The 12,812-nt window shown below is 30.8% G+C and overlaps 1 protein-coding gene across 1 annotated transcript; it reads right to left on the bottom strand.

Annotated features, from left to right (window-relative positions):
• On the bottom strand, positions 5,571-10,040 carry LOC107638532 (sugar transporter ERD6-like 16). The gene is made up of 17 exons (XM_016341857.2): positions 9,777-10,040; positions 9,622-9,684; positions 9,458-9,547; positions 9,318-9,377; positions 9,174-9,239; positions 8,945-9,086; positions 8,506-8,570; positions 8,317-8,409; positions 8,032-8,112; positions 7,851-7,935; positions 7,730-7,776; positions 7,569-7,631; positions 7,417-7,476; positions 6,823-6,876; positions 6,655-6,714; positions 6,449-6,563; positions 5,571-5,930 (listed from the first exon to the last, which is right to left on the bottom strand). Exons 1-17 carry the CDS (start codon positions 9,942-9,944, stop codon positions 5,806-5,808), a joined length of 1,437 nt encoding a protein of 478 aa, XP_016197343.1. The 5' UTR covers positions 9,945-10,040; the 3' UTR covers positions 5,571-5,805.

Here is a 12,812-nt window from a genome sequence, read left to right as displayed (position 1 = left end):
TTTTTTAATAATAATTAAGTTTTACTCTATTAGGTTAATAAGTTCAAAACTTTTATTTTTCTTAATAGTTTTGATTGGAAAAATATCAGTAATTTAATAATTTTAATTGAAAAAATAAGAGAGAGAGAGTTCTGTAGGTTGACAAAGATAATCATCTATTATACTGATTTTGCGTGGCGTGTTGATGTATAAATGTGTGTTAGGTAGTAACAAGTAATTGGACACTGTTTTATAGTGAACCGTGATATTGTGCAAATTCTATTTGTGTCAGTTAATCAAGAGTAATTATTAATTAGCTATAATTAGCATAGAATGTAATCGACATTTGTGGGCCAGAAAAAAAATAATTTGTGGACCTTTTCTTTTTTGGTGTAGTTGATGAAAAACTAGGCTTATGGTAGCAAAAGAAGATTGTAGGAGATAAGGACCAGTGATCGTCTGATCGAATAGCTGAATATGTTGAATGGACTTTCATTTTGTATAATGAAGCATCAAGATAAAATGGATCTCTTATGTTATAAACTTCTCACTCTTTCTTATTTTCTTCAATGTGGGACTAATTCATTACACTTCTCTCACCAAACCGATTAACGGTCTACTCTGATACCACTTGTTAGGCTACCATGAGGAGTTCTCGACCACTGGAGAGACTTCGAGAGAAACTAAGTGAAAAGACACCACATCCAACTCAGAGAACATAAGATGAAAAAATATCATATCCAACTCAAAACCTTACTTGAGATAATTTTGGAGAGCAAATACCAGCAACTTAATAATATTAATTGAAAAAATAATACATTTCCCGCCGTGGGGGAATATTGCTCCCAATCCCCATTCTCTACAGGGCCCCATTCCCCACGGGGACCCATTTCCCCATCTATCTGATAGTTCTAACTAATTATTAATTTCTATATGAATAGAGGTGTAAATATCCATTCTATACAAAAATAACAAGATTTTATATAAAAAGTCTAAACAACAAGATGGTGACTTCTTTCAAAATGACGCAATGGGGGACATAACAAAAAGCCAGAGGATAGAAAAGTGGACAAGGTGGGAGACATGGCAACAGAGAGGAGAATGGACACAACGACAAAGTTACGGAAAGGAACGCCGCAAATAGAGAGCACGATGCGGTGAGAATCATGGCACGGTGAGGTGTGACGATACGGTGAGAAGGGAGAGCGGCGAGAGGATGGCTGCAGAGGTTGGATGGAGTATGGACAATGTTAGAGATTTCTGAATTGAAGAAGAGTTATGCAAATAAGGATTAGGAGTTTTGTGTGTGTGTGTGTGAAATGACTAAAAAACATATATGAGAAATAAACTATTAAGGACAATTTAGTAAATTTATGAACTTCGGGGATTAGCGGGGATCCCCACTCGGGTCCCCGCGTCTGCCTCAGGGGAATTTTGTCCCCCGTCCCCATCCCCACAGGGAAAATTCCCCACAGTCGGATCCTCATTCGGGGCAGTCCCCGCAGGAATCCCCGCGTCTCGGGGAGTTTTGCCATCCCTACTTGCATAGCGTGTTGATGTATAAACGCATGTTTTGGACACCATTTTGTAATGGACTGTGACATCATGTAAATTCTGTTTGTGTTGGTCAATCAATAGTAATTACTAATTAGCCATCATTAGCATATAATTTAATCGACATTTGTGGGCCAGAAAAAGAGGTTAGTTTGTGGGCTTTTTCTTTTCTTTGGACGTAGTTGAGGAAAAACTAGGCTTATGGTAGCAAAAAGGAGACTGTAGAAGATATAGAACAGTGATTGAGTAGCTGAATATGTTGAATGGACCTTCATTTTATGTAATAAAGCGTCAAGTCAAAATGGATTTCTTATCTTATAAACTTCTCACTATTTCTTGTTTTCATCAATGTGGGACTAATTTATTACATTCCTCACACCAAACTAATTAACTATCGGCTCTGATACCACTTGTTGAGCCATTATGAGGAGTTCCACTGGAAAGAGTTCGGGGAGGAACTAAGTGAGAAGACACCACATCTAACCCATAGAACATAAGATGAGAAAATAGTATATCCAACTCAAAATCTTAAGGTGTCAAGTTAATGGATTTGATGACTTTCGATGCTGCTTCACTTTGAATACTCCTTGAGTACCAGACTGGAAAAGAGCCAAGCATAAGATGAGAATATACCACATCCAACTCAAAATCTTAAAGTGTCAAGTTTTATCTCTGATACTATTTGTTGGGCCACCATGAAAATCTCTCAATCACTGGGGAGAATTCTAAAAGAAACTAAGTGAGAGAATATAAGATAAGTTAATGAATCTCTTATCTTATAAATTCCTTTCTCTTTATTACTTTTTTTAATGTGAAACTATCTTATTACACTTCTCACATTTACTACTTAACAAAATGAAGTATGATTATGTCTCATAAAAAAAATAAAAACAATAATGACTTTACTTAAGAAACTAATTTAATGAAATAATGTTTTTATTTTGATCAACATAAAAAAAAATACTTCTAAAAAATTAGTAGGGCTTAAATTTAAGTTTTTACTCTAATATTGTAAATAACAAAAAAAGAAATCACCTTATTGATATAAATTTAAGAAAATTACTTCTAAAAAAGAGTAAATGGATAAAAGTACACATGAAAAAGTTTGGAGTGGATAAAAGTACACATTAAAAATTATAAATATCAAAATATATCTCAAATATTGGGAATTTTTTTATTTAAATTAAATAAATATAAAATTTACGAAAATACATAAAGTACAACATAATTACATAAATACACAATTGGCCATATCTCGATCGGTGGAGAATTCCAAAAAATAAACATATCTCGGGTACTGAGACCCAATCTGTGTTAGAAGTGTTAAATGGGGTCTCGGTATCCAAGATACATGCAAAAAGATATTCATGAATCGGATCCGATCTGCATATCCGCGGTGATTATCCGAACCTGATCCGAAAATTGCAGATATGGATCCGATCCGCACACTAATCAAATCGGATCGCGGATTTTGTGTAGGTTTCCGCATATCCGATTTGCATATCCGCAAAAATAAAGAATAAATAAGTAAATATTCTTTTTATGTTTTATTTCAACTAATAATTATCATATATGTTGTATTACTTTAATTTATTATTTAAGAAAAGTATGTTTAAAATTATTTTAAAAGTAAACATATTTAAAAGAATAGGAAAAAATAAATTTTATTGATATTTTTTAATAAAAATAAGTTTTTAAAAATATTTTTGTGTTTTGCGGATATCTGATCCGATCCGCAAATATGCGGATCGGATCGGATCAAGCTTAAAAACTGTGGATATTGAATCTGATCCGATCCGATGATTTTAGTGCAGATCGAATAAAAAATTTGGTCATATCCGATCCGATTCGATCCGCATTCATCCCTAACCAAAAATAGAATATGGACTCGGTACCCAAGATATGCACAATGCGAGTATCCAAGATGTGCTCATCCAATTTAATTCAATAAAAACAAATATACTTGTATTATTGTACTAGTTATTTATGAGTATTGCAAATTTAATTTTAAAAAAATGATATTATTAAATTAAATCGTATAAAAATAAATTGGCTACACTCTACGCACATACTTAATCGAAGGATAAGTATTGTTTTGGTCCATAAAGTTTAGAGTCAAAATCAAATTCGTCCCCAGTATTATTTTTTATTTAAAATCATCCCAAACGTTTTATTTCGTATTAAAATCGCTCTTTTAACTTTTTACGAAAAAAATATCCACCACCACCACCACCACCTCCCTTACTCCCACCAAATACTAATGATCAGATTCAAGAAAAATTTAAAATTTTTATTTATGAATATATAAATACCATTAGAACCAAAAGAAAATAACATATTCGTCAGAGGGAGGATTTTACTACAGAGTTTCGTTTGGGTCGTGACTTAACTTTATCTAGCACTTGTCATTGGTGTTAAAATGGTTCTAAATCCATTTTTTATTGTCTTCGGGAGTTCCCTAGTGCCAAGGAGGTCTGAAACCTTTTAAGAGATAACTCGGATTTACGTGATTGACTTTACAGAGGTACAAGGAGTGGAGATGTTTTTCTTTTCTTTTCGACTATCTGGTGGATTTGGAGAAGCAGGAATCATAGCTTATTTAATACAGATGACTCTTGGAGTCCTAGTAAAGTGGTGAGTTTGATTCGTAGTTCAGTAAGAGAGCTCCATACTATTTTTACTATGCATCAATCTTTGTCTCCTCCTTCGCTTTGTTTGTATTGGGTTCCATCTCCAGTTCATTCTGTTAAATTGAATTGTGATGCTAGTTGTTTTACTCCTTTTGGTTATGCTGGTTTTGGTTGTATCATTCGCAATTCTGATGGATGTTAGTTGAAAGGTTGCACTAAGAAAGCCGAAGTGTGCAGTGTTCTTTTTGGTGAATTGTATGCGATTTGGAGAGGTTTACTTCTAACTTGTGATTGTGGATTTCGTGAGGTTATTTATGAAACAGACGGTTTAGAAGCTCTTTTTTTGGTAAACCAAAAAATGCTTGGTAAAGATATTTCAGAATGGGATTTGTCAAAGCATATACAGGAGGTTATGAATTGGAATTGAAGAGTCTCTATTCTTTTAATTCAGAGGAATGCAAATAGTGTTGTAGATTGGATGACTAGAACAGCTATTTTTGGCGCGGATATTCACTCGAATTGGAGCCAACCATAGAGTGAGTTTCAACATCTAATAGATTTAAATATGAACCTAACCAATTAATTTAATTTTGTTTTTTTTTCTTTTTTGTTTAGTAAAAAAAAAAAACATATTCATCATGAAAACTTGAATTCACCGAACATTGTAATAAAAAGCATTCATGGCGATTCCACATAATCCAAGACCAATATATATGCCTCTCTTCATCTTTATGTACCCTCTCTCATCCCATTCAGTATTTCCTGGGTTCTTAACAATCCAATCAGTACCAATTTTATTTGTACTATAACCGGTACCAATTTTATTTGTACTATAACCAACTGTCATAACACCATGATCAAACATGCTCTAAAAAAAATATACCACTGGAATAAAAAATGACCATATACCGAGTCACTATGATCAAGCTTATATTCCCATTGCATATATTTCGGATACTAAAATTCCATTTAACTCTTCTGGCACATATTAAAATTTCAGTACTTGAGATCTATTCATTTTTTGAAAATTTCTTCAATAATTGAGATGTGACCAATTAGATATTTATATAATTATGCTATACTTTATGTATTTTAATAAATTTTATATTTATTTAATTTAAATATTAAAAAATTCCAAATATTATTTTTCTTAAACAAAAGTATATTTCAGATCTTACATATTTATTATCGGCATGAGACTTTTGTCCATCAAAATCAGTTTTTAGAGTGTATTTTTGATATTTATAAACTTTAATGTATGTATTTTTATTTACAACAAACTCTTTTATATGTATTTTTGTCTATTTATTCTCTAAAAATTTAGTAATGCTTAAATTTAAGTCTTTGCATGATAACTGATAAGAGTCACAACTCACAAGTACCAGCAAAATATGCCGGTCAAGAAAATAAATATGAAAAAAACTTCTTAATCCAATAATACTCTTGAGAGCCAACAATTAAAACAATAATTTTACAATTAATGAACACATATTTACTACTACTATTCGTTACAATACTGCAACTCATCTATTACTCTCATGTGCTTGTGTCTTTGGGGATCCTATTGACAAAATGGATGTAAAAAAGAACAATACAATTTTAGAATCTAATTCATCTCATCTTTCTTGATTAATTAATTAATTTATTTTTGCTCTGTGTTAATGCATGCTTGAATTTCTTCCAGTGTTTTTCCTTTGGTTTCTGGAACTAGTTTTCCTACAAATACAATAGTTAAGAGGCATCCAACAGCATATAAAAAGAAAGTACCTGTCCAAAAGATAATAATACAAAATTAATCTTCCGTATAAAATATATAATAAAATATAAAATATAAATTAAAAATAAATTAAATAACTCATGATAATTGATTTTTTTTACACCAACAATATTATTTATAGAAATGTTAACAGCATTTTTGAATTGGTGGATATAGAGATGAATGACCATAAGTTTACGTGGTTTAGAGGGTCAATCGTGCAATCGAATTAATAGAATATTGGTGGTAAATTTGGTTTCATTGTTATCATCTGGAGCACTTGGTTGAAAAGAAATGACAGAATTTTCAGGAATCAATAATCAGGGTGTTGCAAGAATAGTCAACAGGTCGATTAAAAGTTACAAAGAGTGGAGTGATATTTGATCTTTTGGGTTGTTGATGGTTTTTATCGAAAATGATTAGGAATTAGTTTATTTTATCTATTTAATACTTTTCTATTGAGACGTTGATGCTCCACCTTGTTGTGTTGAGCTTTTTATTTCAAAAAAAATATAGAAATGTTACTTACCAGGAGCACTCCAATCCATTAAAAAATTGTAAGTATATGAAACTATCCAAGCTCCAAGCCATGTCAATAACACTACCAAGCTCCCAGCACTTCCCTTAATATTTATGGGAAAGATCTGCAATGTGACATATTGTATTAGTGAAAAAAAAAAAAAACATTTTCTTAATTTTTCTACTATTTATTAAACTCTTAACTATAATACATACCTCAGACATAATCACCCAAGGAACTGATCCCATTCCAATTGCAAATGATGCAATATATATCTGATAACAACAAAAACCAATAGATGAATCATTTTCAGCTCAAAATCTGAATCTAAATAATAAGCTTAAGGATTGTGAATTTAATTGAAGGTGGAAAATTAAACTCACCAACACACCAGAAACTACTAATGTTGGTACCCACTCAAGCAATAAGCTTTGACCCTGAATTCATTGAGTCACAAAAAATGAAATTTATGAACTGAATAATAAAACATAGAGAAAAGGACAAATAGGTCCCTAACCTTTTGTCTTGCGGACATTTTTGTCTCTGACCATTGAAAAAAAATATTTTTAAGTTTCTGATCTTCACAAAACTTGGACGGATCAGTCCCTCCGTCCAAATGCCTCCGTCAGGGACTGATCCGTCCAAGTTTTGTAAAGGTCAAAGACTTAAAAGTATTTTTCAATGGCCAGGGACAAAAATGTCCGCGGGACAAAAGGTCAAGGACCTATTTGTCCTTTTCTCTAAAACATATGCACATTATATCTATAGTTAAATTAAAATATAATATAGGAAAAGTCTAGAGGGCCAGCAACTTTTCTAAATTTTGGCCAGTATGTAACCAATAAGGAAGAGTGAGCCATTAGATAAAATCTCACACCAATCTCATACCATTAAAATTATCATTGATGACTATTTGATGGCTACAAATACCAAAAGTTGCTAGCCCTAACACTCCTATGTAATATATATAGACTTGCCTTAAGAAAGAAAGCAATTCCAGTAATAAAACAGCCTACGAAAGTGCCACTAGCAGAAACCTGTGAACAAATAAAACTTTAGTTTAAGTATCAAACTTCTGATTCTCATTATTTCATATAAATGAGTGTTAACAAAAAAAAATTTTTTTTACTGTTATGAGAGGTCTTCTTCCAGTTTTATCCATCAGTATTGCTCCCAATGCTGTAAATGGAACCTGTGATTCATGGTAACAAATGAAGTTCATACATGAAAATGTAGGTACATGATTACTTTCTTAGAACTTAGAAGCATTTGTATAGAGTGATCAACTACCTGTATTAAAGCATAGGCTATGGTACCAACTTTTCCTGAAGAAAGCCCTGCAACAAATCAAACCATAGATGAATGAACATGATATGAAGAAACAGAATTATTTGTTCTTCTCATTACTTACCAGAAGCTACAAAAGTCTCAGATGCATAGAATCCTATACCATTGATTCCACTAGCTTGTTGACATACCATTAAACCAACACCAATCTGAAATTATGTAACAAACTATTAGAAACCTTTTGATTTGACCAATTTAATTACATTTTGTGACTAAGTTTCTGCAATAAATAGTATGTTACTTACAACTAAAGATCTCATGTATTTGCTTTGGAACAAATCCAATAGCTTAGCTTTAGGAAGGCTTTGAAGACTTTCAATATAATCCTGTTCAAATCACCAAATTTGTTCGGCTCAATTAGTATGCATATACTGTCAGTGTAAAATAGTTTTAAATTGACGCACGCCAAATCAAATGCGACCATGTAAGCGAAAATAGTATCTCAAAAAGACCACTCTTGCTTACATGGCAGCAACTAATTGGATATCAGCCTCTTATGATCAGAGATTATAATATTGAAAGCTAAGTACCAGAATTTCTTGAGCTTCATGTGAAATATCAGCATCTTTACCCCTAAGTCTTCTCAAAGCTAGTTGAAATTCCTTTTCACGCCCAACTTTTGCCTGAAAAAAAATCATGCTCATTTTAATTAATTTTCATTTCACAGCTTGGTTTCTTATTATTATTATTGTATATAATAATGCTTAATTAATTATTACCAGCCATCTAGGAGATTCTGGAATGAAACACAAACCAATCAACAAGCAAATGCAAGGTGCTAAGCCTTCAAAATTTCCAAGCAAAACCAATAGAATTAGACCATTTTTTCATCACAACTAAAGCAAGATTTGTATAAAATTAAAGAGAAAAACTCAAAATAGTCCCTGACAATTACCTCGAAAGACAACGAGACCCTTGACAAAAAAAAATCCCAATCCAACTCCTGACAATTACCTCGAAAGGACAACAAGGTCCCTGTGCCAAAAAAAAATCAATGTTGTTTTTTTTGGCACAGGGACTAATCAGTCCCAAAAAAAAATATCAGAGATCGGATTGAGTGTTTTTTTTTTCTTAGGAACCTCGTTGTCCTTTCGAGATAATTGTCAGGGGCCGGATGGGATATTCACTCTAAATTAAATGATGTTGTTACTTAATTACCTGATAGTGCTAGTAGTCTCCAATTTACAACACTTCCTATTAAGAATGAGACTGATGATCCAATCACAATGAGAAGCTGGTTTGTTGTTGCAAGTCCTCCACGAAGATTTTTAGGTGATATTTCTGCTATATATATTGGAACCTGTTCCATTTTCTTAGTCATTAATATTAATATATATATGAATAAGCTAAGATCTATATTATTTGAACATTGTAGTAATATATATACCACATATGAGATAACTCCAATTCCATAGCCAGTGAAAAATCTTCCCAAGTCAAGTATGAAAGAGTCCTGCATTATATTATCAACATTATAATATGAAAAATAATATTGTGTGGTGCAGAAGATGGAATTATTGTTATTAATTACCTTGGAGAAGAAGACAGCTATCCAACCTGTAATGCAAAATCCTGATGAAATTCTCATCGCCTGTAATTATTACAAAAATAATAAGAAACTTAACATTAATTAATACTTTAATTGAAGATATTAATTAAGCATATACATACTCCTTTGCGGCCAATGAAATCAGTAATGTGACCACTTGTTATAGCCCCAAGCATTGCTCCAATGGTTACTAATGAACCAAACAACGAAAACTGCCACCATTTTACATAAAATTATTAATAATCACAACATATATAAAAAGGGAAATTGATAATAAGTAATTAACCTGAGCAAGAGAGAGATTAAGATCTGCTCTAATAGCTGCTTGAGTTGGTGCTGAATAACCCACCTGATTCACATAATCTTCATCATCATGATCATCATTCAACATGCAATTAAAAAAATTTAGTAGTTAATTAAGCTAAGGTTAATTGAACATACACAAGTTCCAAATGAGAAGGAACCACAAACAGCAACAAGTGTGCTAAGTATAACCATCCCAATGGAGGATCCATTATTGTTATTATCATCATCATCATGTGCATGTTGAATAAACGGTTCTTGCAAATCACCACCACTCTCAACATCTTTGTGTTCCTCAATTGCCATCTCAATTATCTTATGACAAAAAGAATGTGGTAGTAGTAGTTGTGAAGAATAGAATGCTACTTATATTGAATTTTCGCCATCATTGTTATTATTATGTTGGATAGGATTATACAACTCTCCAACGTGAAATATATAAGAATTATGCTACATATACATCATAATCAGCCACCGGTATAAAATATATGTTAAAATATAAATACATATTGAAAATAAATTAAACTACATATGTATTTATACATAAATACATTAGTGACTAATTTTGGTATACAAATAGCATTTTTAAGAGTGAATATCCTATCCGACCCCTGACAATTATCTTAAAAGGACAACGAGACCCAAAAAAAAAAAAACACCCAATCTGACCTCTAATATTTNNAGTAATTGTCAAGGACTAAATTAAAAATTGTTTTTTCAAAGACCTCGTTGTCTTTTAAAATAATTGTCAGGGTTATTTTGGATTTTTCTTATTTTTTTAAATATATAATACACTCAACTTGGTATAAGAATTGAATATACTTTATTTCGAAACCAAAATCTTGGATTGGACTATCATTGTTGGTTACGTTTGTAAAACACTTAGTTGCCTTATTTCAGCATATGAATTCTAATCAAACTCAATATGTATTGCATAAATACAATACGCGAATAACAATTTTTCACGTCACTACGTGCTTGCATCAAATTTAAAATGAATATTTTTATTATTCTTAATTAAATTAGTTATTTTTATTGATATGAAAATAAAAAATTGAATTGATTATTGCATGAAGGGTTAAAAACACATAAGATCACGTGGGATAGAAGCTGTCAGTGGTGGTAGCGGTTAGAATGACAGAGCAAATTCTGACGTATTCCTAAATGGATTATATATATAGAAAACAAGCAATGCAAGTTGCAAATATTCAATATAGTTTGGCCTTTACGATTCTTTATCCATCTAGCTATGCTTACGTGGTTCTTACTCGGATCAACCACCTTACCTTCTTTCTTTCTTTCATACATACATACATACATACATATATACATACGCAACAAGTGTGATCAATCATTATTTATTAATTTATTTATGGAATAATTATAAAAAAATATTCAAAAATTAGCAAAATTTATTTTTTTCGGTTATTATTTTTAGTTATTAATCTAATTTATTTAGTTCAATAATTTAATAATATATTTTTAATTTATATTTTTAAATATTAATAACTAAATAATAATTAAAAAAATATATATTCTACTCGTCCTCTAATACATATTGTTAATACCAGGTTTTGGAATAGTGATGCATGTGTTAGGAAAAAAAAATATTATGTAACCAGGAGGGTAGTTGCAGATATTTTTGTTTGGTAGTTTATTAATGAGGCATTAAGAAAACAAAATTAGTACTTATGAAGTTATGATTCAAACTTGGAGGCTTCATTGCATCAATATAATATCTTTTTGCTGAACACACACATGGTAATACATATTTTTTTAATAACAGCTCAGCTTTCTAAAGGTATTCGATCTTCATTGAATATAATAAGAATTCTGTATGTTTATTTTTTTTTCTCCTACTATATCTTCTAACCTAATAAGTTAAAAATTAATCTGTTCTAGATTAGAAATTTATTTAGGGGTTTATCGATTTGTTATTTATCAATAAATTTCTAAATACACAAGACAAAATTCAAACAATTGATATTTATTTAAATAAACTAATAAGCTAACCACTAAATCAATCTAACTTAGTTTAATAATTCTGTAGGTTTACAATAAATCAAAATGCTATATATAAATATCATAAGTCATTATTTTTTGAATATATTTTTGCGTATTTTACATTTTTAATAAAATAAATAAACTTTCTCACAACTTACTTATTTTGATAATGATTCAAAACCATCCGTTAGCACAAAATGCATTCGATTCAATAAGTCTTACAAGAAAATCCAACCAATCAAGTCCAAAATACTAAGGTGTTCAATCTTCTTATTTTGATCAATAAATCAAGTCAGATTTGTCTAACTATAAGATATTCGACCTGACTTCGAGAGCAAAATAATTACTTCAAACTCTATAATATGACAGTTATTAACATAATTTAACTCTAAACTAGTATTATTATTTAAGCCACGTTTTCAGAAAGAACTCCTAATAAATAAAGACAATTCTATGATACTAAAATAAAATTTATCTTTTTTTGCTGAATGGTGCGTGTCATGGTTAAATTTAAAACACATGTCGTTTCGATCTTATTTTCCGAGTATAGTTGCTAGATGCTGTTGGTAATAACATTTGTAGTTGTGAGTCCAATCCCTTTTTAGAATTTGTCTCTAAATAGGCGTTGTAATACGTGTTAAGTAGATCATGATGAAATGCTAATGAAATGTTAATTAAATGAGTTTGAAATATTAAATTATTTTAAAAAATATTATTTTATTATATTATTACTAAATCTATGTTGCTTGTGCAATGGGCTTTAGAAAGTGAACTTAATATGGGCCATTACGTGAATATGTAATATACTTGTTGACACAGTGATTGGATTTTTGAAATTTATGTAAATAAGAACCAAAGCCAATTCAATGGGTCTGAGAATGGAAAAATTCTTATAATATTTTTTTATGTGGTTGCAATAGTTTTATCGTGGGTTCCTTCAGTTACGTTGTTTTCGTAGTTAATCAAGAGTAAATTTTTAATTAAGATTTTATGAAAGTTTAGTTTTTGAGGTATGATTATATATTCTGAAAAAGATTAGGTTTTGGAGTTGTGGTGATTACAATAGCTTTAAGTGGTTGCAGAAGACAAGGATTGAGAGATAGATGATGTGGTGAATTGCTTTGATTGTTATATTAGTCGTGGGCTAATTATTTCATAGTTTTTGTTTTT

The sequence above is a fragment of the Arachis ipaensis genome, chromosome B04 (genome assembly GCF_000816755.2).
Source record: "Arachis ipaensis cultivar K30076 chromosome B04, Araip1.1, whole genome shotgun sequence".
Classification (NCBI taxonomy): Eukaryota; Viridiplantae; Streptophyta; class Magnoliopsida; order Fabales; family Fabaceae; genus Arachis; species Arachis ipaensis.
The sequence above is the reverse complement of the archived record's forward strand: the minus strand, read 5'-3'. Positions and strand labels throughout refer to the sequence as shown.

What these genes read in the sequence shown, in the direction of transcription:
- LOC107638532 (XM_016341857.2), bottom strand. Translation starts at nt 9,944, where the DNA reads ATGGCAATTGAGGAACACAAAGATGTTGAGAGTGGTGGTGATTTGCAA. An exon ending in CCTTCTCATTTGGAACTTGT is followed by an intron (nt 9,685 to 9,776) that starts GTATGTTCAATT and finishes TATGTGAATCAG; the next exon opens with GTGGGTTATTCAGCACCAAC. An exon ending in CTTGGGTGATTATGTCTGAG is followed by an intron (nt 6,564 to 6,654) that starts GTATGTATTATA and finishes GTCACATTGCAG; the next exon opens with ATCTTTCCCATAAATATTAA.